Source organism: Lutjanus erythropterus, chromosome 2 (genome assembly GCF_056507025.1).
Source record: "Lutjanus erythropterus isolate fLutEry1 chromosome 2, fLutEry1.hap2, whole genome shotgun sequence".
In the NCBI taxonomy this organism is placed as follows: Eukaryota; Metazoa; Chordata; class Actinopteri; order Lutjaniformes; family Lutjanidae; genus Lutjanus; species Lutjanus erythropterus.
In genome coordinates, this window is record NC_139318.1 from 21,892,272 (window position 1) to 21,919,250 (window position 26,979).

At 40.5% G+C, this 26,979-nt stretch overlaps 1 protein-coding gene across 2 annotated transcripts in view; it reads left to right on the forward strand.

Annotated features, from left to right (window-relative positions):
* The window catches only part of LOC146331533 (low-density lipoprotein receptor-related protein 1-like), a 147,308-nt gene that overhangs the window by 74,627 nt on the left and 45,702 nt on the right, over positions 1-26,979 (forward strand). For both annotated transcript variants that reach the window (XM_084732587.1, XM_084732578.1), the window contains exons 12-30: positions 677-857; positions 3,838-4,060; positions 5,132-5,321; positions 5,439-5,564; positions 6,226-6,366; positions 8,092-8,217; positions 8,307-8,423; positions 9,485-9,565; positions 10,589-10,756; positions 12,612-12,794; positions 13,851-14,048; positions 14,204-14,449; positions 16,282-16,479; positions 19,826-20,030; positions 20,351-20,515; positions 20,631-20,875; positions 21,984-22,115; positions 22,951-23,178; positions 24,460-24,634. In XM_084732587.1, the coding sequence (XP_084588713.1) occupies positions 677-857; positions 3,838-4,060; positions 5,132-5,321; positions 5,439-5,564; positions 6,226-6,366; positions 8,092-8,217; positions 8,307-8,423; positions 9,485-9,565; positions 10,589-10,756; positions 12,612-12,794; positions 13,851-14,048; positions 14,204-14,449; positions 16,282-16,479; positions 19,826-20,030; positions 20,351-20,515; positions 20,631-20,875; positions 21,984-22,115; positions 22,951-23,178; positions 24,460-24,634 (3,328 nt within the window). The remainder of the gene's footprint in view (positions 1-676; positions 858-3,837; positions 4,061-5,131; positions 5,322-5,438; positions 5,565-6,225; positions 6,367-8,091; positions 8,218-8,306; positions 8,424-9,484; positions 9,566-10,588; positions 10,757-12,611; positions 12,795-13,850; positions 14,049-14,203; positions 14,450-16,281; positions 16,480-19,825; positions 20,031-20,350; positions 20,516-20,630; positions 20,876-21,983; positions 22,116-22,950; positions 23,179-24,459; positions 24,635-26,979) is intronic.

Below are 26,979 nucleotides of genomic sequence, written 5' to 3' on the forward strand. Positions count from 1 at the left end.
GTTGGTGTGATATAAAAGTCTGCATCATAAAAAATAGCCCCTAAAAACTGTTTCCCATTTTTCCTAATGTGCTGCATGCATCATTTGGCAATTTAAGACAGTATCAAGTATGAAATCAAGGTTTAAAGGGACATTTCACCCCAAAATCAAAATCCATATTTTTTCTCTTATCTATAGTGCTATTTATCCATTTATCCATCCTGTAGAGTTGTCTACCTCATTTTGACTTTAATTGATCTAGGTGAGACTTAGCTTATGGTGCTCAAAGCCCTAAAAAATACATTTAAAAAACTCAACAGTATTGTCTCTTTCCAGAAATAATGACCTGGTTACTCAAGATAATCAAATAACCAGGCCTTGCTGTGAGCAGTTTCATGTAGGATCTATTTCTATTCTAGCAAACTGGTTGGCAGGTGTAGTTCTTGAGTAAATAGGTCATGGTTTCTGGAAAGAACTGTTGAGTTTTTCAAATGTTTTTTTTGGCATTGTGAACATTAGTGCCATCTAGTTCCATTAAAATCAAGAGATGGCAGACATCGCTACAGCCAATATCTCCAGAATCTCCATTTATAAATAACTGAAGTCCTGATTTAGGCTTATGAAAAGACTTTGCAGTCTGTAATGTTATGTGTGCTGCATCAATAGGCTTCTCACCAACAGCTTGTGTCTGTCTCAGGAATCCACACAGTGGAGGGCATCGCTGTGGACTGGATGGCTGATAACTTGTACTGGACGGATGACGGGCCCAAAAAAACCATTAGTGTGGCTCGACTGGAAAAGGCTTCACAGACTCGCAAAACCCTCATTGAGGGAAAAATGACTCATCCTCGTGCCATTGTAGTGGATCCTCTACACGGGTAAGCAGGGACAAAGAGATCGAGGGAGTGATGGAGTCTGATGTTTTTGTTCCAGAGAAAATGGATAAAGATTGTTGACGAGAATCCAGCTTAAAGGGATAGTTCCGATTATTTGAAGTGGGTTTGTATCAGGTAATTATTCATAGTCAGTGTATTACTTACAGTAAATTCTGGTCAGCACTCTCACAGTTAGGAGAAACAGAGAGGGACATCAGCACAGAAGCTAAGCCATATGCTGCTGTGGACAAAGTCAGCAGCAAAAGGTATTTTAGCTATTTAGAAAAGATCCACCTATAAAACTTGATATTAAGAATAATGTCACCACTTTACCTTGCCATCAGACAGCTTTTTCTGATAAGAAACTGCTGTTATATTAGCCAAATATTGCTCTCTCCAAACCAACTAAACTCCTTAGACAAAATCAGTCATTTTATCTCACAGAACACAGGAGGTGCTCGTCTACCACTGCCTCAATCCGCTCATTTGTTTGTGTCATTGTGTGACTTCTGTATTTTAAAAGGATAGTTCGGATTCACCAAAATCACACAATAACACAAACAAACTAACACACTGAGAGAGAAACTCAAAGCATTAAGTATCGTCCGAGGTGAAATTATTTGTTTTGCATATGAAGTTTGGTTGGTTTTAAGAGTGCAATATTTGGCTTATGTAGTGGTGGTTTCCCTTCAGAAAAGGGTGCTTGATGGCAAAGCAAAGCAGTGAAAATATTCTCAATGTATAGTACACTTAGTACTCGGTACACAGCTGAAGATATGACAGGAAAGGGGCAGAGAAAGTGGGAGAATGACACGAAGCAAATGGCTGTAGGTGGGAGTCAAACCCATGGCCGCTGCAGGAGACTCACAGCCTCAGTACATGGGGTGAATGTTCTACTAACTGAGCTACCAGACCACCAGTATAGTGTACACTTAAAATGATATTGATTTTTGCAGTGGCTAGGTTTTGCTGCTAACCCTCTCTACAGCAGTACATTGCTTAGCTTCCATGCTGTTTCCCCTTTCTGCTTTTCCTAACTGGGGGTGTGCTGACCACCATCTATTGTAGGTTAAGGATAAATACTTCATTCAGCCCTGCATCAAATAATCCGAGGTATCCCTTTAAGGGTTGCACAGCCCACGCAGAGCAGCAGCAGTTTGAGGTGGCTGTTTAATGAAGTATGATACATGCATGTCGTTGTGTCGGGCACCATATGGTGAGAGATAATGATGGGTGGTCATTTCTTCTGGTCAGCTGTCTAATGAGTGAGCTACTCTGTCACTCACCTCTCAGCACACTCGCACCTCTGTGTCCACTCTCTTTCTATCTCTGCTTCCTTATTTCTTGTGTCTGAGCTGTTTATTGGTTTTATTACTCACCACTTGCAAGGAGTGTTGTTTTTTTCACTGTCTCTTGTCTGTCTCTTCACAATATCCTGCAGAGAGCCTTTTATCATTTTTTATCTGTATTATTGACCATTATCACCCTGAAATGTAATGTCCCATCAGATTACACGTATCACACGCTATTTATTAAAACAGATGGGGCCTTTTCTGCATTAAATGATAGATTTCTTCACCAAGCTTGTTAACATGCAGACATATCTCTCTTGCACTCTTTCAAATGGCTCTTAATCTTGCCGTGTGTGGATGTGTCTTATTGATACGACCTCCCAGGCTCTCTCCTGAGAAACACACGCTCATAAACGCACGCACACTCTTTAGATTTCTAGTGACAGGGTGATGTGTGTCCACACACTTCCCAGGGGAAAGGCACTCGCCTCCACTAATGCCTGTAATCAATCAGGCTCAGAGAGGAGAAGGAGGAGGAGGAGGAGAAGTTTGCAGAAAGGAAAGGAGAAGGAAATATGAAATGTTAATGCTAATGTCAGTCATATTCCAGCGAAGGGGGATTGTGTCAAGTTTTGCTCAATGTTGTAGACAGCCAGCTGCTCACAGGCTGAGGATAGATCAGTAGAGAAGATTGACAGGTCTTAAACTATCTAGTCGGCCTGTGGGCAGTTCAACAGAAGCCGTGTTTCCACCGCAGGAACTTTCCCCAGGGACGAGGAACCTTTGGAGTAACTCATTTCCATACCAGGGAGCATTGCAGGGAGACATTATTCTCCCAAAATAGTCCCTGCTTGGGGGGTTGTACTTTCCAAAAGTGAAAGAACTCTGGGTGAGAAGCTTGCAGCAGTGACCATTTCTGATTGGTCAGATACTTGCAGCATGTTATTTCAGTTTTTTAAAAATCTGCAGCTGCAAAACAGTTTTTTTTTTTTTCATTGTGCTTCAACACATCAGCATAGAGTTAGAGAAGAAAAAATGCAACAGATGGGCCGAAAAAATCATTGTTGTATAGTTGCACATAAAAATTCAGCGTAAAGATGTTGTTTTTTCATATATCACTGGCCTATTTTGGCTAATATTTGCGGGTCTTTAGAATGCAGCCTTTCATGCTGCATTCCTTTTAGCTCAGAAGTCACTGAGCCTGGAATGACATCACACCCAGGTTGATCACATTCCAATCTTTCTTGGAAAAGCTCCACGAAAACCTTTGTTGTGCTTTCCCTTTCAATCTTATGCATGATTTTGCACATACTAACAGGAGTTGGACAGTACTGTGTGTACAACTGATTTAATGAGACACAAAAGACAGAAGTGGTAATCAACAGTATATTACTACAGCTTTCACTTATTGTTGATGCTTAGAGCAGCCATCTTTGACATTTGATATTGACCAAGCGGGAAATCCAACTGAAATTTACACCTAGGAACAAAGAAATTCTGACTTCTCAGTTCAAACACACCATTAGATCCTTGAAATGTAGTTCTTCGGACTACAAGTTCTGGGTACTAAACTGTGTGGAGCCACCTCACAGCCAGATAAAATGTCACTGCTTCTGTTAATGCCAAAAGATTTGTCAAGATGCCCCAACAAATATTCTGATAGTTCATTCAGTCCCTTGTTGCTTCCTCAGGTGGATGTACTGGACAGACTGGGAGGAAGACCCTAAGGAGAGCAAGCGAGGCAAAATTGAGCGCGCTTGGATGGACGGCTCCAACAGAAACGTGTTCCTAACCAGCAAAACGGTGCTGTGGCCCAACGGCCTGAGCCTGGACATCCCACAGGGCATCCTCTACTGGGTGGATGCCTTCTACGACCGCATTGAGATGGTCTACCTCAACAGCTCTGAGCGCAAGGTCAGCACTCGCTCGCCATTGTCAGGATTATTTTACTGCAGTGGTTCAGAGGAATAGAGGCAGGGGATTATGCTGACAGGGTCTGACAAGCTGTGAGTGAACTAATGAGGAATGAGTTTTAAGGCGATGGAAGAGTGTGGGTGGTCCATCACTGCAGTCCAGAGTCTGTGGGCTTGAGCCCTTTTTATATTGCTCACTCATTGTGGCTAAATTGATGATATTTTGCTTTAGCTGGCCTGTGTTCTGGATATATTTTGGTTTGATGGTTGTTTTAAGTATTTAAAATTTATAATCCAGAAATTGTTGCGTTGTGGTAGATATAAAATGAATGAAATTTAAATAATTACTCACATATTCTGAATACCACCGAAAAGGGTATTTTAGGGCCACATAGATTTATGATCTGCTTTTTTTTTGTAACACAATTGCTCGATACTCCTTAGGTTTAAATGGCTTTAAAAGGATAGTTTAGTTTTTTTGATATGGAGTTGTATGAGGTACTTATCCTATGTTGTTGATAGTCAGTGTATTACCTACTTGAACTGTATTGATTAATCAGTTATCGCCAACTACTTTGATAACAATGTAAGCTAAATGTTTGTGGGTTGTGAGCAAAACAAAACATTTGAGGACGTTATCTTGAGCTTTTCAAAACTCAAATTTTTCACCATTTTATAGACCAAACAACTTAACGATTAATTGAGACGATAATCAACAGATTAATTGATGATGAAAATAATCATTAGTTGCAGCCTTATTACCTAGAGTAGATTGCAATCAGCTTGCCCCCAGTTTGGAGCAGCAGCAGGAGTACCGGTGTAGGAAGCTAAATATGGCTGTTGATGGGGTCAGCAGTAATATATATTTGATCCACCTTAAAAAAGAAAAAATCTATGCTATAAGCGGAATATTGTCATGACTTTACCTTGGAGGTATGGTTCATCTAGTCACATTTTGTCTTCTCCATGAATACATATGAACATGTTTTGATTTGTAATTCTGGACACAGAGTGCTAGAGTCTGCTTGTTAAACATGACTTTACCATCTTGTTGCTTTTCTCACATCAACAGACGGTGTACGAAGGTCAGGAACTGAACCACGCCTTTGGACTGTGCCACTATAAACAATTCTTGTTCTGGAACGAGTATCGTAGTGGCAGCATTTACAAGCTGGACACCACCACTAGCACTGTCACTCTGCTGCGCAATGAGAGACCACCCATCTTTGAAATCCGCATGTATGACGCTCAGCAGCAGCAAGGTACTTCACACATCACAAATAAGTTATTCTTCTATCCATCCATCCATATTAATCTGGAAATTTTTATTTGCATTAATTCTAATTTATATCTGCACATTTATGTTTGTTCATCTTCAGGCTCCAACGCATGTCGTGTGTACAATGGTGGCTGCAGTAGTCTGTGTCTTGCCATACCAGGAGGTAGGCAGTGTGCCTGTGCAGAAGACCAAATACTAGACCCGACTGACAACACCAGCTGCAAAGGTGAGTTCAAACACGACTGCTTTGTACGTGCGTGTGAGAGTGTGAGTGAGACTGAAGGGTGTTTCTCATGGCACTCACACCATCCAAGGTTTTGTTTTCGGTGAGTTGGACAAGATGAGTCAAGCTGTGTGACTGTGTGTTTTGCTGGAACTGCTTGACAAAAATATTTGAACAAACGCAGACATACAGGGGGTGCCCACAATAACAGAAGCACCTGCAGAAATGATATAATAGACGCCAGTAGAAGCTCTGCAATAAATTCTGCCTTTGCCTAGAAAATTCAAGGTGTTCCCATTGTTTTGCCCACCCCAACGCTGGTGAAAATGAATACAATCCAGTACAACAGCACCACAAACGCAAAATCAACAGCTCTCAATGAAAATCAATAATTAAAATCTTATGTTGCTGTTATTTTGTCCACCCTGTGTTGGTTTTCATGCAGCTGAAACCAGCACAGCTTCAGTATGAGTAAGATGGAAAATGACTGATGGGATTTTACTTTTCTTCTAAAAGCTCTTTTCCACAAATCCAGTCTGTTTTCCTTCTGTTGCAAAATCTGGTAATTCAAAACACTATTTAGCTTTTTTTCCTCTTCATGTCCTTGGTGACCTCTTTTTCACATTCCTTTTATTTCTGTTTTTCTCTGCTTCTCCTTTCACAGCCAACCCGTCATACGTGCCCCCGCCTCAGTGCCAGTCTGGGGAGTTTGCCTGCAAGAACAACCGCTGCATCCAGGAGCGCTGGAAGTGTGACGGAGACAACGACTGCCTGGACAACAGTGATGAGGCTCCTGAGCTGTGCCGTGAGTTACTGCACAAACACACAAACACACACACACACACCGATGGGCACCGAGTAATAGTTAAAAGTAAGGATGCAAGATTAGTATGACAGGAAAGTTTTCATTTAATTAACACCTGAAAGAGCTGTTTCCTGCAATATTGAGCCCTCACTTATGATAAAGCCGGGAAGTTTAGCTTATTTTGCACTATTTACATAAACAATAGTAGTGAGTGACAGGTAAATACACACAAAGGGCAACTATTTACTGCATTGTGCAGTACAGTTAGCTGGTAATTAAACTGATCAGCCAGTGGCCATAATCAATACACACATTATTAAACCATTAATAAAACTACAGACACAGTCAACATCAGACAACCTTATCATACTTTAGCCTTTACACAGTGTTACATACATACATACATACATACATACAAAATACATACATATTACAGTTTCAATTAACCTGAAGTTCTGTGTGCTCGCCATAGAAAATATTACACCTAACTCCCTTGAAGAAATACGACAAAATAACCATTCCTTACATGTCCATAAGAATGCATAACTCTATACAAGTCACAAGATAAAGGTTGTCATTTGTTGACAGTCCTCTTGTTCATTTGGCATCAAGATAATCCATAAAGAGAAACTGCAATTCCATGCAAACTTTATATTTTGGATTTTGTTGCCTCAAATTGCTACCAGTCTCAGATGGTTAGCTGTGGTGGGAATGAGAGGCAAATGGTTCCAAAAATGAATATTTCTCACTAAAATGTGTTCCAGACAGTGGATCAAATACATGCCAAATTAGACACAGACTCATAACACTGTTAATTCACCATTTTTCATGTTTGTGTATCTGTATTTGAGGATTTTCTTTAATTTTCTTTTACCAAAGTAACTACCAAATTTGTAGTCCTGTTTGTTGCTGGAGAGAAAGCACCCACCTTCCGATATTAAACATGTTTGATTTTATCAAGATGAGAAAAACAGAGACTTAAGACAGGTCAGATTGAGTCTTACTGTTAAGTCTTATTGTTGCTTGATTGCTCTCTCTCTCTCTCTCTCTCTCTCTCTCTCTCTCTCTCTCTCTCTCTCTCTCACTCACTCACTCACTCACTCACTCACTCACTCACTCACTCACTCACTCACTCACTCACACACACACACACACACACACACACACACACACACACACACACACACACACACACACACACACACACACACACACACACACCTACCTCATCTAGCACAATTTTGACCAGCTGCCCCTCCTGCTGGTGCTGAGTCAGATGACCTCCAGCAGTCTGAATTTGACAGTCTGGTAAAGCCAGAATGAAATGAGAAAGCAGACTCAGAATCTAGTCAGAATGTGTTTATATGTACTAATTTTGTGTATATGTGTGTACATGAAATGTGAGTGTGTTTGTTTGTGCAAGGAGGAATGTAGCAATGTTTACAGGTCTGGAAAAGCGCTCTGTCAGCTTGTCTGTCTGTCTGTCTGTCTATGGTTACTGTGCCGACATGTTCCCATCCCAGACAAAATAAAAACTGGTCCAAAAAGAAAATACCAAAATAAGCTCAGAAAATAAGCTAAAATATCTGCTCTGTCTTTCACTCATTTGCACCTTGCGTCCCTCCACTATTTTCACTTCTCCACTGCCCACACGCCTCTCTCCCACATGGCTTCTCACATGTCTTTTTCCTTCTTGTTTTTCAATTTGTCCTTTCTTCTCTCCAGACCAGCACACCTGCCCCACTGACAGATTCAAGTGCAAGAACAACCGCTGCATCCCTCTGCGTTGGCTGTGTGATGGTGACAACGACTGTGGGAACGATGAGGACGAATCCAACACCACCTGCTCAGGTACACAAACACACATACCAAATCTGACAAGCGTGTTTTTTTTTGTCATCCACCACATGACACAAGGTCCGCGCTGTGTTGTCTTTCAGCACGTACCTGCCCACCTAATCAGTACTCGTGTGCTAGTGGGCGCTGTATCCCCATCTCCTGGACATGTGACCTGGACGATGACTGTGGTGATCGGTCAGATGAACCTGCTTCCTGTGGTTGGTCAACTTATTCTCACATCATAGCTGTAGGGTTATATAAAGCTGTTTTACATGGTTGTTTTGACATTTGATTGCATGTTTTTTAGGAGATATGAACAGTGATGTCTCTTAAAACTAGAATGGCCACAACAATCATATTAACCGTTTTCAAATTTACATGTGCAGTACCTTACTTTTCATAAAAGTTTATAAAAAAACAAAAATTTCTGGTTTTTTTTAACAAAATTTATCTCATTAATTCACAAATTAAAAACATTGTCATTTTTTTTTCTCTCAAATTAATGCAATATACTTCCAGAAAATTGTCCTAATCAGCTGAATAATTAAAGAATCTGAGGAACATAAACATGAGTAGGAGGAACAAAGTAGGGGAGACCGGGTATGGTTGTAACATTTTTTGTCAGAGCATCTCTAACTTTGTGAATTTCTGTGTTAGAGCGCTCAAATTCTTTTACTTGTTACAAATGGCAATGTTTCCAACTGTTATTTTTGGCACAATTTTTGAAAAATGTACAAAACTGACAAAGATGACAAAATAGCAGCAGTTGCAACCACCTCAGCTGTGTACAACAAAATGGAGGCAGCGTCAGGTTCAGAGAAAATGTAAGCAGAACAAAACTGATTGACATCTGCAGGAAATATTTTATTATACTGTTTTACATTATGTTGTATGCATGTATATATTTTCTTTGAAAATTCTGGGACGAAATTTGTTAGAAATGTTAAAATATTTTTTATAATTTAAAAAAAAAATCTAATTTTTTCATTTTCTGAGTAATTCTAGGTTAATCTAAAATTTGAATAGGATCTCAGATAGTTCTAACCCTAGAGAAAAATACTGCTGTGAATAAATGCCATCACTGCAGTTTACTATATGCAATGTTTTGCATGTCAATAAATACATAATTAAACTTGACAACATTTACATTTTAGATATCCTAATGGAATAAATACATTACTCTCTTAATTATGTATTTATCATGAGAGATTCAAATGGTCACTTACAGTAGTCCTGCAGTATCTAACACTTCCAGTGTTCACTCTCGTTCTGTCCACAGCCTACCCGACATGTTTCCCCCTCACACAGTTCACCTGCAACAACGGACGCTGCATCAACATAAACTGGCGCTGTGATAACGGTTAGTGTCTGTCCTTTATCCTTTCCTCTGTTTCTCCTGTGTGCCCGTTTACAGTGGCGACTCCTCCCTGCCCTTTGTCACAGTGTGCCGTGCATGTTGTACCACCTTCCTCATATTGGCTTCTTTTTGTCACGTTGTACGTTTGTGTGTTTGTATCTTCATCTCTCCTGTCTTTTGTTGTTCTGTGTTGTTGGTTTTGTTGTTCCGTGTTGTGCTGTTCGCCCATTCTGCTGTCTTCCGTTGGTTCTGTCTTTCAGAAAAGGATTGTGGGGACGGCTCTGATGAGTTGAATTGTCCAAACCTGACCGGTTAGTGCATAGATCAACATGCACCACAACAGCCATGACGCCAGCTTAGTTCTAGGACTCAGAAACAGTTAGGGCTGCTTTCTGCTAAACAAACATGGCCACAAGCTGAGGCCAATACCGCTGCCATTCATTTACTGTTTTCAGGTCTAAAGCTGAATTAGATTTAATAAGTTGTAACTGCATTATTCACACAGGGGAAACTCAAAGTCTAGTTGTTGTGATAGCAATCAAATGAAAAAAAAAAAACTCTTTAAAAACTGTTTAATTTTAGTATAGATTAGATAGGAATGCCAGGATAATGATAAAAAGTAGTTTAACCACAGAATAGATTGTCTTTCCCGAATGAATATGAAATTAACTGCTGTAAAAAGCACTAAACGTAATAGAACATTAGGTTGCTCTTTTATATTAGTGTGGTTATAAAAGTGCTTATGATGCTCTGCTGCCAAGCTCAATGTATCAGCGCTCGGTACATTCCCTCATGGTGCATGGTCTGATCTATGCAGTTTCTGTCATTATTGACTCTTTCTCCTCTCATATTCTGTTTCATTTGTACTCCATGGTTTCCACTGCCACTGTGTTAATTGTGAAAAAAAAAATAGAAAAGCAATTGCTTTCTCCATATATATATATATATATATATATTTCTCTTTGAGGCAGTGGGCGCCTCATAATGCCAGAGAGTGGGTGTTGTTTGACTGTGTTTGTTTTTCAGATAACGACTGCGGGGACAACAGTGATGAGGCAGGCTGTAGTCACTCTTGCTCCAGCGCTCAGTTCAAGTGTAACAGCGGCCGCTGCATCCCGGATTACTGGACCTGCGACGGGGATAATGACTGTGGGGACTACAGCGATGAGACCCACGCTAACTGCACCAATCAGGGTCAGTGTCTTAAACTGCCAATCAGGTGGGGGGGGTTCCTACATCTGCTGACAGTTAGGAAACTCTTCACTGCTGCAGAGAATTATATGTAAGAAATATTGATTTACAAGAAATCCATGCATGCAAATCCATGAAAACCATGCCTGCAGCTATGTTTTCTCCTTTGCCAAGCAGCTGCATATCAAACCGACACTGGACATTTTTCAGTGTTTCTCATAGTGGCATCTAAAACACATTCCTGATGCTAGTAAGTTTTTCTACAGTCATGTTTTCATTTTAATTGATTTATTTTATTTGCCTCAGGCCCATGACCACAGTATGTAGCACAAACAGAGCATAAAATAATAGCAAAATAATTGCACACAGCCTCATTACTTAAACCAAAAAAGGGCACTCTTCAAAAAGGTTCTTAGTTCAAAAATAATGTTTATCTTATCTAATTGTAATAACAAAATTATTTTAAACTTAGATAAATGATTAACTTAAATATTACTTTGGTAAATGCCTTTCTTCTTGAATCCTCTGGTTTCATTCCAGTCCTTTTTTTTCCTCAAATGAAACCACTGAAATTGTTGTTGTTCACTCTAAAATTACATATATCCTGTCTATACTTCTGGTTTGCATACAGCATTTTTTTCCATTTTAAGCTCTTGTTTAATTTATATATAAATATCACATGGTGTTACGCTGCTACTTTTCACTTTTCACTACTGAAATAACTTGTATGTTTTTGAAATGGCTGATCTCAGTTGCAGTAAACTGTGGGAAGATTAAAATCATGATAAATAAAATCATAAAAGAAAAGCAAGGTCCTGAAGAACATAGATGCCGTGTCATGAAGCAAATTATTGTTTTATGTCTACTTTCTCATTGTCTGTTGTTTTGACGGACAGGTTTTTAAAAATTCTGGCTATTTAATAGCATTTACTTTTAAAAAACAGCTTGATCACAATAGCATTTAATAAACAGAACAATCTTATAGATCATAAATTTATAAGGGCATGGAGAGAAAGGATGAACAGATACACTGACACATTACACACACTAGCGCTTTAATAATAAATATGTTAAATTGTGATTCATTCCTGTGCGTTTTGCTCAGAGTAAATCCTTCCACAGTCCACAGTTCCACAGGCCCCTGCTCACCAAGAAGAACTTTTAGTAACGAGTCAATATAAAAAGTTGAAGCTGATGTTAAAAGCCACTATCCACAAATGATAAGCTTCTTGTACTTTTTTACAGTATTTATGGAACACAGCTGTGACAGGTGGCTGTTATTATCATGGGTGGATGGTTCCATCTCTCATTCCCTGAAGTGCACCAGGCACTAAAATCATAGCTTATATTTACATTTTAATCGGTAGATGTAATGGTCTGGTCTTTATTAGTCACACTGGCAACAGTGAAATGAGTATGACCACTGACAAATCATAACTCTCACTAGCTGTTTAGTGGGTGATATAATAATTGTTCTTTTAATTAACAGCAAGACATGATGTAGACTGACAGATTATTATAAGTAAGGATATACTTATAATAATCTGTCAGTTATTATGCTTTTGTTAAGAGCAACCTTGGAACAAGGACAAAAATGTTTCATTGGCAGCTGGTCTTCATGACTAAAACAACGACCCTCTAAAAATACATACTTGAATCTGTTCTGTTTTTACTGTTGCTAAGACTTGTTGCCATCCACATTTCTAACAGACAGCTCGTTAGTTTGTGTTTTCACAATCTTTTGATGTTGCACATTGTCTTTGCTCAAGGCTGTGTGTCCTGATTTGATTAATGCGGGCGAGGATCGAAGACGATGTCATTTCAGAGTCTTATGATGTCTCTCTCTCTCTCTTCACAGCCACACGTCCCCCTGGAGGTTGTCATACAGATGAGTTTCAGTGTCGAATGGATGGCCTGTGCATCCCACTGCGTTGGCGCTGCGACGGGGACACAGACTGCATGGACCTGAGCGATGAGAAGAACTGTGAGGGCGTCACACACATGTGTGACCCTGCTGTCAAGTTTGGCTGCAGGGACTCTGGTGAGGATACTGCAAATCAGAGGTGTGGACTCGAGTCACATGACTTGAATTCAAGTCAGACTTGAGTTAGAAATTTTATGACTTTAGACCCAGCTTGTGAAAATAAAATAAAGATTTGTAACTGGACTTTACTTTAACACCAGTGACTGATGATGCCACTTGGACTTTATTTCGTTTACTTGAAAATGCTTCATAATTTTCCCCGAGCCCAAAGTTTTAAAAGTATGTTATTTAAAAAGTCAATAAGAATCCACAAATCAATTAATTTATTGCTATTTGTTCTCATCAAGTCGACACTTAATTACCAATACGACAGCATCCAATCAAGTTACAGGAAAGAATGACGATGAAATGATGAGAATGGTACTGAGCTCCAGTTGGAATAGATGATACCAAAGATAATTTGGTGTTCAGCAAAAAAATTGCACCATGCAAACCATGCTGCTCGAAAATTACAGACAGAAAATGTAACAGCTTCCAACTAGTTTGGCATTTGAAGTTGCACAAAAAAAGATAAGTCAAGGCTAAGGCCATAGTTAGTGAACTAATGCTTAGCTAGCATTAGCCTAACAGCTAAGTAACTTAAATAAAATCATAAATCAATGAGGCTCAAACTTACTGCTATATAATGACTAGTTTCGGACTTTGGACTTATCAGTTTTGACTTGGCACTTGACTCGAGACTTTCCTGTCCCAACTTTGGACTAGTCAGTCTTGACATGGAACTTGTATCTGGACTGGGCTCTTGACTTGACTGTCTTCACTCAGGACTTGCTTGTCTTGACCCAGGACTTGACTTAGGACTTGATTTGTAGCTCTCCTGTCTTGACTTCGGACTTGACGCTGGACTTGCATGTCTTGACTTGGGACTTGACTTGGGCCTTTCCTGTCTTGATTTGGGCCTTGATTGAGGACTTCTCTGTCTTCGCTTTGGACTTAAGTACAAAGAATTGAGACTTACTTGTGACTTGTAGAGCAATGACTTGGTCCCACCTCTGCTCCAAACTAAAAGCATGTAAATATTCATTTTAAAGTGTCCTGGCCTTCTGTCTGCAGCACGCTGTATCAGCAAAGCCTGGGTGTGCGACGGAGACAGTGACTGTGAGGACAACTCAGACGAGGACAACTGTGAAGCACTGGTGTGTAAGCTCTCTCACCATGTGTGTGCCAACGACTCCACCATCTGCCTGCCTGCAGAGAAACTTTGCGATGGCACTGATGACTGCCCAGATGGCTCTGATGAGAAACTCTGTGGTAAGAGACAACAGACACAGGCTGTGTTTCAATACAGAGAGCGCCATGACAGCAAGCAAAACCCTGCATCTTAAATCAAGGCTGCAGTGCTTTAATAACAGCTCTGTGCAGCGATCCTTAATGTCAGCCGTCCCCTGATTTTCTCTGTTTTACAGACCTGTGTTCACTGGACAACGGCGACTGCAGCCATAACTGCACAGTGGCCCCTGGCGAGGGGGTGATCTGTTCCTGCCCACTGGGCATGGAGTTAGGGCCCGACAACAAGACCTGTCAAATCCAGAGCTTCTGTGCCAAACACCTTAAGTGCAGTCAACGCTGTGAACAGGACAAGTTCAGTGTGAAATGTTCCTGTTACGAGGGCTGGGAACTGGAGCCTGACATGGAGAACTGCAAGAGCACGGGTAAGGGACTGCAACGGCACAAGAGGGGAGAAGATGGTGGGGGAGAATTTAAAGGGATAGTGTCGATTTTTTAAAGTAGAGTTTTATAAGGGACTTTTCCATAATCAGTGTATTATCTACTGTAGATAACAGTCAGCAAGCTCCCAATTTGGTGAAGCAGCAGGAGCCACTGTGAAGAAAGCTAAGCAATGTACTGCTGTGGACAGGGTTAGTAGCAAAAAGTCTATTCTGTGTTTAGAATATTCTGACCACTTAACTTTGCCATCAGACTGCCCTCTCCAATGGGAAACCAACCTTATACAAGGCAAATATTGCTCTCTCTGCAATAACCCAACTCCTTTGGCAAAAACAGTAATTTTATGTTGCAGAACACAGAAGTCGCTGGTCTACTGCTGCCTTGATCAATTAGTTTGTTTGTGGTATTGTGTCATTTCGGTGAGTCTGAACTAACCCTTTAAAACACCAAAGTCACATGAACACTAAGAAATGAACCAATCGAGGCATCTTTAGACCAGCAACTTACTGATTTTGCCTTTGGAGTCTGGTTGAGCAAGTGAGTGTGTTAATTTAAGTGATCTCTGTTTGTGTTACAAGCAATTTTGTTCTAATAAATTCTGCAAGGTAAAATTGCTCATTTCGTCAATGGAGTTTGGTTGGTTAGGAGCGAACGATATTTGGCTCATACAGTGGCAGTTTCCCACAGGAAAATGTTGTCTGATGGCAAAGTAAACCAGTGAAAATATTCTAAATATAGCGTATACTTTAACTGGTATTGATTTTGCTTGATGGACCTTTTTTAGTGGCTAAAATGCTGCTGCATTGCTCAGCTTCTTACAAGGGTTCTCCTCCTCCTTCTCCAAAGTGGTGGCATCCTGGCCACCATCTGCTGTGGATAATACACTGACTATAGATAAATACATCATACAACCACACTTAAAAAAATCTGAACTATTCCTTTAAATGTTTGATTGACACTAGCTGTACAGTAAGGGAGGAAGCTAGAGAAGTGACTGAGTTCTGGGCTTTGTCAGGGTTCACGACTGCAGAATCAAGACGTGCAGTGTGGGTTTGGGATCAAGCAGAGGAGAGGCCGCCCGGGCAGGAAACTGTGTGGTTTGAGGAGACGCACTGTACCAAAATGTGATACTTCTTTGGACAATAGAGAGAGCGCTGGAGACTGAAAAGAGGAAGAGCTTAAATGCTGTTCACACAAGTGTATGAAAAAGAAAAGGTTCACTAAGAAAACAGAAAAAGACCTGCGCTTCAGTTTCTAGCTGTCATTATTATTTTATGAAAAGAAAGAATCTGAAATATTAAATAATAAAGTCAGGAGCTGATATGCTTTTTGTTAAAGTCAGGGAGAGGGCACAGAGAGAAAAAAACAGAAACTTCTCAGTCACATTAATTCAGCTTTGAATTTTATTATCCACATAAAGAATATAGTTCTGTGCCTGCAGCAACTGGCCAATGAGGAAACATGAATTTATGATTGTGGTCTTCACTGCCAGGGTCTTAGAGACTAGCCACCAGCACCCAGTCATTCATCCTGCTGCCTGTTTGGATGCCTGTTAGCTACAGATAACTCCTGTCTTATTTACACTGCCTTTTAATTACCCAGGATTAGAGTCACTTTCAACACAGCCGCTCTTTCATTGGACAAGTCGCACACTGCAGTGGAACATGGCTGCGATGTTCTCCGTGCTTTAGAGCGGAGCTGCTCTGCAGTATTTTGAGTAACATTTTAACGGTGACCAAGCAAAAGGTTGCTTTAACCCTCTACCATTTGGGTGATTCCTCTTTGGGAGGTTGATCTCTTCTGTTCGTGTCCACAGATCCCTTCAAGCCCTTCATCATTTTCTCAAACCGGCACGAGATCCGCCGCATTGATCTGAATAAAGGAGAGTTCAGTGTGTTGGTACCAGGCCTTAGGAACACCATTGCCCTGGACTTTCATCTCAGCCAGAGCGCCCTCTATTGGACGGACGTGGTGGAGGACAAGATCTATCGTGGGAAACTGTCTGAGAATGGAGGTGAGAATATTTAACACGATCAGTGTGCTTACAAGCTTAGTGTTTTTGTCCCATTTTCTATGACCCATGTGAAGCTTGCTGGAATACATTATAGAATAGGTTAAATAGGCTAATAAGAAAGATGTTTTTATGGGATACACAAATGACATAGCACATTGTTTTTTAACTGTGGATTTGGTGAGGCTTTTCTTAATAACTAAAAATCAACTATTGTATATTTATAGAATAGTGGGATGATAATATATGGAGTAAACCAAAACTGCGTACATTTAGGATGATAATATGTGAACATGGTACTGAGAATTATGCTGTACATGAATTATCTAAGAAGTCCCTTATGTGCCCAGCTGAGATCTCCTATTTTACCACTAATGGTTGAAAGTGGATGATATGTCAGTCTAAAAGAAAAAAAACAAACAGATTTATTCATTGTGCTGTTTGGCTGATATAGAAAATGAGTTTCACTTTATTTTCTAGTGCCCTTTTTTTACTGGGAGCTGCGCAATACTTTGTTCAGTAATACAAAAACATGTATTGATTTTGTAAATATGGATGATGTTCAAAGATTGAGTTGGCTGCTCGCATATGAACCATTTAGATTAGCTAGTTACTTGGAGAAAGCCTGGGGAAGGAAAGAAAAAGCTCTTCAGCACGATACAATGGGTTTTTAACAGTTCTTCTCAGTGTACAGTTCTATTTCAAATCTGCTTTCCACTTTTTTTTTTAGAGATTATAGTAATCATTTATTATGTGGTCATTTGTTTTATTTATTTTTGCTTCAGTATTTATCAGGGGAAGATGTATGTTTTGTCGTAAGTGGTGTTTTGTAATCCCATGTGGGATGGGTCAGATGTTTGGCATGATACAGAAGTAAAAACTAACTAACTAATCAACTAACCAACTAAATTCCCCTTTTACACTGGACAAAAAAACACCAACATCCACTAACATCTGGCTTTGGGCTGCTTGGCTTGACTCAGTTTGGCTTCATGCTTCAGCCCAGCACAGTGAGTGTCTGAATGGTGGATAAACATCTTATTTCCTATTAGTTCTTTACAATAAAAGTCCCCCCTTATTTTGTTACAGCAAAGGTTTTATAATGAAGAAGCACAATCAGGAAATTTTATGTTTTCATCAGCAGTAACTTAAAACAGTGCCTTTCAGCTGAAAGCAAACATGAAACTACAGTGATTAATTAGAAGCTACAAAAGCACTTTAAAAATGTCTTTCTCCCCTGCACACACATGAGTTGAGTCTCGGCTTTCCAGTGCACACAAAAGAAGTATTAGATGTTGTATGTTTTGACATAAAGCTAAGGTCCAATTTGTTCTGGGGCTTTCAGTCACATCATGCAGATAGAGATCACATTTACATCTGAACAGATCAGGAGATTTTCATGCACATTAACATTTATGATTAAGGACCCACCATCAGATAAAAGTGAAGACAGACATTTGGAGCATAGAACAAATGAAAGTGGCCTTATATTAAAAAATAAGCCGGATAAAGTGTCAAGAGCAAGTTACTGTATTAGGTTGTAGTGGATTAGAGAGACTTTTATGAGTCAGAAAAATTAATCTCTAAAGACTGCACTGCAGTCTGATTTAAGTCTGTTGAAATAAATCATTTGCACTTATTTATTTAAAATTTGTTGTGCTTAAAATGTTTATGGCGCTGCCTTGCAGGCGAGAATATCCAGTCAAACATGTAAAGGCTACACTGTTGATGTGGTTACTGTGGAAAATCAGATGTAGTTTCATAAAGGCCAGACCAGTCAATCACAGCTAATGTGCACAGCAAACAAGGCCCTTTATCATCGCTGCAGCAGTAATTATGAGCAAATCATGTGTAAAAATTGTGTTGCATTTGCATGTATGTATTTGTTTGTACATGTGTTTGTTGTGTGCCACGTCTGCTAGACACAGGTTACACAAAGTGTGTGTTTTCTTTGCTCCAGACAGCATAATGACTCATCTCAAACAATTAGATGTGTCCCCTCTGATTAAAGACCCACTGGAAAATGAAAGAGATAGAAATCCTGTTTAGCCCTAAGAGACACCACATATTTATTTTTTTTTTAAGATCCACTCTGTAATTGTAGTATCACACCCCCTGCTGATTCACTACTGTATTTATATATGTTTTCACTGATCGTGCTGTCATGTGTGTTTCTCTCGAACATAGCGTCTAACCATTTGATTAAAGGAATTACTGTTTGTGATGCAATGTTAGCCTTGAATACAAATAGCTTGATCACATTTACATAATTTGTAAATACTGAAGCAAAGCGGATCAGTGCTTCGGGTTGCAGTGCAGTCTGTAATGTTGCCATCAGCAAATCCCAGCCTTCGAAGCCTTTATCCATACATATTGAAATTCTGTACTGTGTGAATTCATTAAGAAACTTAAGCGCCCTGGAGGAATGTTTATTTTATTGAGTAGTCAGATGAATCATGATTAGGTCAGATTTCTCATGCAGTTTTAAACAAAGATGGATGATTCGCTAAACATTTTACCCAACATCCTTCTTATTTTTTCTTTTGCACTGTGTAGATTGTTAGATATATAGATTTTAAAAACAAACAAAGCTATCGATATTAAGTTTAAATTGTTGAGGAAGGAAGCACAATTGTTTAAATGCCGTTTCTGACTTTTTTAGATTTCTTGAAGTACGCCGTCACAGAAATAGTTTCTTAGGAAGTCAAAAGGGATTTAAAAGCAAACTAATGAAGAAGAATTTTATTGGTACATATAGGACAGACTCTGGGATTAAACTACAGGGGACTTCAGAAGGTTAAATTAGTAAGTACCACATATATAAAACAAAAATGGGAAAACAGTAGCATTCCCAAAGAAGTCTGGTCAAGATAACATGGATTTCATTGCAGGATATCTAGTTCAGTCTCATGGAGAACGTTTGGCTTGGAAGAGTCTCAGCAGGTATTTTGTCACACCTGTTCAGGCCTCTCTTCACTGACGCTCTTCCAGGTGCTGGAGGAATTGAGGCTCCCAAGAATGAAATCACTACCACTTGTTTTGTGCCTGTCCAAAAGACATAAGATTTTCACTGAATTAGTGACTATATTTTGGGCATAAGGTAGTTTTAATAGGAGCAAACTCCTTGTTGGACTTTTGCATTCAGCATCTATAAATATTAAAAGAAAACACAAACAAGACACTAGAAAAGCAAGTACAAAGGGGGGGGGGGCAGTATTTCCGTTGTAGTCCTCATTAGAAAAGAGAGAGTGTAAGATGACATATCTTCAAGTTAGGTAAAAAAGTTTAAAAGACAAACCACACAAAACAAACTGACAATTTTTCCTTTCCTTTTCGTCTATCCTTGTAGCTTTAACCAGCTTTGATGTGGTCATCCAGTATGGGCTGGCTACCCCTGAGGGCTTGGCAGTGGACTGGATAGCAGGAAACATTTACTGGGTGGAGAGCAACCTGGATCAGATAGAGGTGGCCAAGTTGGACGGCACAATGAGGACCACACTGCTGGCTGGGGAGGTGGAGCACCCTCGAGCTATCGCTCTGGATCCCCGGGATGGGTAACTTCTTCACTGCTTACTGCAAATATCAAACAAAACACATTTACAGGCAATTACAATGGGGTAAATATTGTGGTACTTGTGGGCCTGGTACCTTAAAGGGATAGTTCAGATTATTTTTACCATTGGAAAAGGTGGTTTGTAGGTGGCTAAAATACATTACATGTCCATTGTTCAGCTTCCATGCTGGCAGTCCTCTCTGCTTCTCCAAACTGGGGGCGCATCATACTGTATAATCCCACTTTAAATAATCCAAACTGTCTTTTTAAATTTCCTTTTCAATAACTATGTGTTCATGTTGTGTCATGATGTTTCTGCAGGATCCTTTTCTGGACAGACTGGGATGCCAGCTTGCCTAGGATTGAGGCTGCATCCATGAGTGGAGAAGGCAGGAAGACCATCCATAAGGAAACTGGCAATGGAGGCTGGCCAAACGGACTGACTGTGGATTACCTAGAGCGGCGCATCCTCTGGATTGATGCCAGGTCAGAAGAAAGGGCACAGACATGAGCACACTCACGCAAACACCTTTATTTGATGCGCATAGAAAATCTTTCAGACCTAACAAAGTATTCACTGAAGAACTTTGTCTGCATGCAGGTCTGATGCCATTTATTCAGCAAAGTATGATGGTTCTGGGCTGATCGAGGTTCTGAGGGGGCACGAGTATCTGTCACATCCCTTTGCTGTCACTATGTACGGCGGGGAGGTTTACTGGACAGACTGGAGGACCAACACGCTGGCTAAGGCAAACAAGTGGACAGGAAGCAATGTCACAGTGGTCCAGAGAACCAACACGCAGCCTTTTGACCTTCAGGTCTACCATCCATCCAGACAGCCGCAGGGTAAGACACACACAGAGACTGTCACAGTGCAAATTTGAACATTTAAGCCCAGAAAAACCTGTGAACAGAGGCTGTTCATACATGGTATTGACGTGCATCCTGGGTGATCCGATCACAAGTGGACAGGTCTGAGTACAGGTGTGAATGCGTCAGAGACACATTGAGATCAGATCCCTCACACCACATTTGGAGGTGGTATGGGCGGCATGTGACCAGTTTCTTTCAGCAGTGTGTACGTAAAGTGTCCTGGACCAGAGTGAAAGACCACCTACTCAACTCAATACCTCAATTTCCCCGACCTCCCTTAAAAAATCATGCAAATTTGTAAGTTGTTGAATGAGGAGAAACTATTTAAACTTTGTTAAATGCTCTTTAAGATAAATTATTAATTATTTAGGCCTTCTTGTAAGTTATTTATTTCTTTGCGGAAAAAAAGATTGTATCCATTTGTCCCAGTGTGTTGGCTACTACTGTTGAGCCACTGGTTAAAAACAACAATGCATTTTGCACGTTTATTAACATACAGAGCAGGCAGTGAAATAACTAATTCTAAATCATTCATAGCTTCTTGTAAATTCTGCATTAATCCGTGATTTTACATTTCCACACAGTCTGAGAAAGTTAAAGTGTACACCCTGCTCATAGTTCAGGTAGAAAATGGCAGCACAAAACAGAGCTTCTCTCCTGCCGGGCTGCAGTGCAGGTAAAACATGACGATCATGTGGGCTGATATGGAGTTAAGAGCGACGCTGAACTAAGAAAAAGGGAACATACAGTCATATCTTTGTATTGAATGGCCAAATGAACAGTAATGGACACTTAACTGACAAAAGTGAGAATCCAACCATAAGTGGTGACTCCAGATGCATTCTAATGCCAGGTGTGGATGTACTGTCCACTTGTGTCTGGATCCCCCTGGACACATTTTCATATCAGGTTTGAACAGCCTCATAGCCACAGAACTAGTCTGTTCCTGTACAGATAGTATATAAGAATGACGACTCTTGTATGCCTTGCAAAATCATAGAAATATTACACACCCTGATTTATGAGATGTTTAAGTTTACATTACATTCTGAATCATTTTTCCACCCTCTCCTCTCCACAGCCCCTAACCCATGTGCAGCTAAAGATGGCAAAGAGCCCTGTTCTCATCTGTGTCTCATCAACTACAATCAGACGTTCTCGTGTGCCTGCCCTCACCTCATGAAGCTGGGCCCTGACAAACGCACTTGCTATGGTAAGCATGAACACACGTCCATGAATGGAGTTACTGTAGAAAACACACTCTTTGATTCCCCCTTTGAGCCAGCAGACTATTTTCCTCTGGCAACGTTGTCACTGAATGCCACAATGTAATCCCTGTCCTTCCTGAATCGTTTATTTCCATGTGTGTGTGAGAGAGAGAGTGAGGATTAAACAATTCAGACTTTTTTCACTTTGAGGTGCTATTGCTGTGACAGCTTTGGAGCGCATTTAAGTGTCTGTCCATGAAAAGCGAGAGCGGGCCTGTTTATTCACTGTGTGAGTTTAGTATTCAGGGCAGCACTTTCTATTATCTTCAGGGGTAATGGAATGGAGAGCCCCATTCTGTCTGATGCAGGCATCAGCCACAACCCTCCACATCCACCACCTACTCTGGCCTGGCTGATACAGCCCAGTGTTGTCATTACTCAACCCTCTCCCTTTCCTTTTCCCTCTTCTCCTGTCCATCATTTAAGCTGCACACAGTTAAATGATGATAGGACTGTTGAGACCAGTGCAGTTGTAACGTATCTGCACTGATTGAATTCACTCTCGCTGTCACGGCCGTGCTATATTGAGTTAGCCAGCCAGACACAATCATTAGAGTCAAAGATGCAATTGGATTAACTGTTTGTTCAAGTGGCAGGAATAATGCATTGACGCACCCATCCATGCTGCACCCACCTATCCCAACAATCCTGGCATTAGTGTGCACTCATGCATTTGACTTTTGACTTGAAGCTGCATTTAACTCCTGATTACTCCCATTGAATGTTGAAGCTTTGGGGAATTACTGAAAGATGCATGTTGACATGTTCCCTACCCTGCAGAGTCTCGTCAGTTCCTGCTGTACGCTCGCCAGATCGAGATCAGAGGAGTGGACATCGACAACCCCTACTACAACTACATCATCTCCTTCACCGTGCCTGACATTGACAATGTGACTGTGGTAGACTACGACGCTCTGGAGCACCGGATCTACTGGTCAGATGTCCGCACCCAGACTATCAAGAGAGCTTTCATCAATGGCACTGGAGTTGAGACTGTGGTCTCTGCTGGTATGGATGAAGAAAACACAGTAGAATATACTCTAAAGACTTACTGTTTTAAATTTGTTCAGGTGTATCTGAAAAGGGAACAGATTTTTTCAAACAGACAGATGGATTTAGACAGCTTTCACTGGGATATTATGCACATATGTTTTTTAAAAGTTGGTTTTCCTGCTCTAAGAAGACACTGTTAATTGCAGTTTGCAGTAAACAGTGTCCTACAAAACAATGTGACTACAGAATATGTTCATGAGAATATAAAGTAGAGGAGAAAACAAGACAAAATCCCTTGTTGTTGTGTATAAAACAATGATTGATATTTATCCATTTACAGGTTTCCAGGTTTTGAAAGGGATATATTATAAATTCCCTGATTTATTTGGGAAAAGACCTAAATATACTGTCTAATAATCCAAATTTTACTGTATTTTTGTTATGATCTTGTTGCTTATTTTGCAGAGACACATACAGTGCTGCTGCCTGTTAAACCCTCCTCCAAGCACCAGTTATCCAACTATAACTTAGCAACTGTAACTAGAGGTTATGTCCAGATGGTAACCCTGGTTTGCAAAACTCTTGTACATGCATGCTTGATTCAGCACAGGCTTTATGAGGTCAGGTTACAAAGTCAGTTAACAGTTTATGGGTCAAACGCAGGATTTTCACCCAGAAAACCGGCATTTTATTTTTAGATTTAGTTTACCTATTATTTTGAGGGTGTCGTTCTGTATTATTTTCAGTTGTCAGTCACAGTTGGTTAGGTTTGGCAACAAAACTACTTGGTAAGGTGTGGGAAAAAATCATGATTTGGGTTAAAATGATAATATTATCCTAGGATTTCACATGGGACACATGGGTCTCTCTTGAAGAAACCTCTGAAGGCAGACTTCTCCCTTGTGTGAGCCAAAACTTTACTTTAGTTTTATGAAGAGAAAAGTCTTCACACTGCTGTAGCTCAGCATCACAATTAATCCACAGGACCTTTGTTAAAAGTTTTTCCAGTGAAAAACCCTAACACTTGATGAAGGACCAGAGGGACCAAAACATTAAAGTGGCCAAAACATCGTGATACTGAGCAAGAGCACTGTGCAGGATTTTCTTCCGTAAGACTGGAGTGTCAGATTCCAGTCGGAGATTGTTGGATGTGGGAATTCCTTTGAATTCTGAGTGGTAAATCTACCACAGTCATCACTGTAAACTGATGTGCTACGTCAGAAAGCTTGACAGGTTCTTGTTCAACATGACTGAGAAGGTTGATTAATGGCACTGTATGTTCTTCTTTCTCTTTAGATCTGCCCAACGCTCACGGCCTGGCAGTGGACTGGGTGTCCAGAAACCTGTTCTGGACCAGTTATGATGCCAATAAGAAACAGATTAATGTTGCCAGACTTGATGGCTCCTTCAAGAACGCTGTCATCCAGGGCCTGGACAAACCACACTGTCTGGTGCTGCATCCCATACTGGGGTTGGTCTCTCTCTCTCTCTCTCTCTCTCTCTCTCTCTCTCTCTCTCTCTCTCTCTCTCTCTCTCTCTCTCTCTCTCTCTCACACACACACACACATTCACACTAAAGCTGTCACACTTAATCAAAATGAAGCTTTCAGAAATTGCTCTCAGACACCCTTCTGATTTCACCTTTAACCCACAACACATATACACACACAGAGCTGCACACGCACACACTCAGGCGATGTCTGGCTGTCAGGCTCCCCTCTGTTTGCAGTCAGCCATGACAGGCGGAGTAGTTTGGTATAGATGGCCACTGACCTCTGACTGTTTCTTCACTCAGGAAGTTGTTCCAATTTTCCTCCCCTCGTGTCATCTTTCTCCTTCTGTCGCTCTCTTTCTGCATCGTGCTCCATTTCTATTTTGAAAGATAGCTTCTGCGCTCAGATAGACTATCTATGAATTATTTACAGCCAGTGTCTCTGTCGCTTTCTGTCGCTATTTCTGTTCCAGTGTTTATCTTACATCCTGTCCCTTCCTGCCTTGTTCGGTAAATGTCCATTTTTCCCCCTAGAAACCTTGTCCCCCCCGCCTCAGCTCCCCTAAACAGAGCCTGGCCTCAGCCGCAGCAGAGCAGAGGCAGACCATCTGTATTTATATATTTAGTTTTGTCCTGCAGGAATATGTGTGCCTCTGAGTATTTGAGGTGGATGAAGACAGGATATTTTCTTAAGAAATGTCTCTGGCTCCTGGTGTTTTTTTGTGTATGCCTTCCTCCCTTTCAAAGACTTAGCCTACTTAAGCAGAGGAATGTTTCCGATCTGAGCATTGTTGGCATGGGGGAAAATGAGAAGCAGATGCTGGATCCATATGCCGGAGCTGTGTCCTCTTTCTGGCACACAAACACACTGCCCAGAATACATCCAGGAGTGGGTGGGGGCAAGAGAGAGTCGGGGAGGGACAAACTCAAATTTGCGTGTGTGTGTGTTTTTGTGTGCAAAAACATGTGAATGTGGGTGTTTAAATGCACTGGAGTCTTTATTTAAAGGCATTTTAACAAACAAATGAAGGGTGTGGTGGATGTGGTAGGATTTAACAGGAAGTGGGTGATGGGTTCAGAGGATAGATACCCTTTAAACACAGACTACAGGCAGTCTAAACTTAGTGACACACCATCACATTGTCCTGTATACGCCACAGTGGTTCAGTGAGGACTTTGATCAGTTTGAGGAGCGAGATAGGTGTTCAATAGGTGCTATAAATCTACCCGTATGTCAAATACAAACCAGGCTTCATTACAGACACTTCCTAAGTCTGAAATCTTATCTTATCTTATCATTTAGTAAACAATCCTATCTTATCTTAGGTTAGGAATTTAGCTATTACAGAAGCATCCTAACTGAAGAATTAGTTAGGATGGCACAGACCCTGGCCTAAATTCAAAATAATTGCCAAAATGGCAGCAACGCTACTGTTGGGGTTTTATGACAATGACGATGAAGATGGGGAACAACATGAACGACAAAATATTATGAAAATTTCTGAGACCATGTATTAATGGATATATCATCTGCAAAGAGAATAAAGAGCCCGGATCAGCTCGAGGTTTCTAACCTCTTAAAAGGTGGGAACAGTTGGGTTTATAAAGAGTATGGGTTAGACCTGCTCTATCTGAAAAGTGCCCTGAGATAACTTTGTTATGATCTGGCACTATGCAAATAAAGTTGAGTAGAAATGATACAAGCCAAGAGTTTAGGAGTTGCTTCTATGTTAGCAAAACAGTATTTTTTCTATCTTTGAAACTCAAAATAGAACAAGCAGTTGAGAAAATTTTCTGTAATGAGGTCTCAGATGCTCCACTGATTCCAGTATTTTGTTGTTACCATTACAATTACTATTGTTACTAATTTATGTAACCAGGCAGGAGAGAACACATTTAGTAAGAGCTAACATACAAACCACAAAACCCAGCATTCAAACCATGGCCACATGTAAACAAGTCTAAAAGCAGAGAGCCAATCAACAAACAAAAACAATTGTAAAAACACTAATAGACATGAAAACATCATGTGATGAAGCTTTAAACTCTCTACGGGGAATGAAAGACTGAAGATACAGAGCTGTTTGCAATTAATTACATCTAAAAGATGCATCGTACCCAAATCCAGTCCCGGCAAGATTAGTGTGTACATATGTTTTATCTGAGATGTTAGGTCTGTACCACCAATTTTAACTCCGTATTTCTGTGCAGTTGCAGATAACGGTGTCTGCATAGGATTGTTGTAGGCTTGTATGATCCAAAACTCCAGGGTGTTGTTAAGTCTAAAAGTCAAAATCTGTTGAACAAAGACAGACATAATCCTT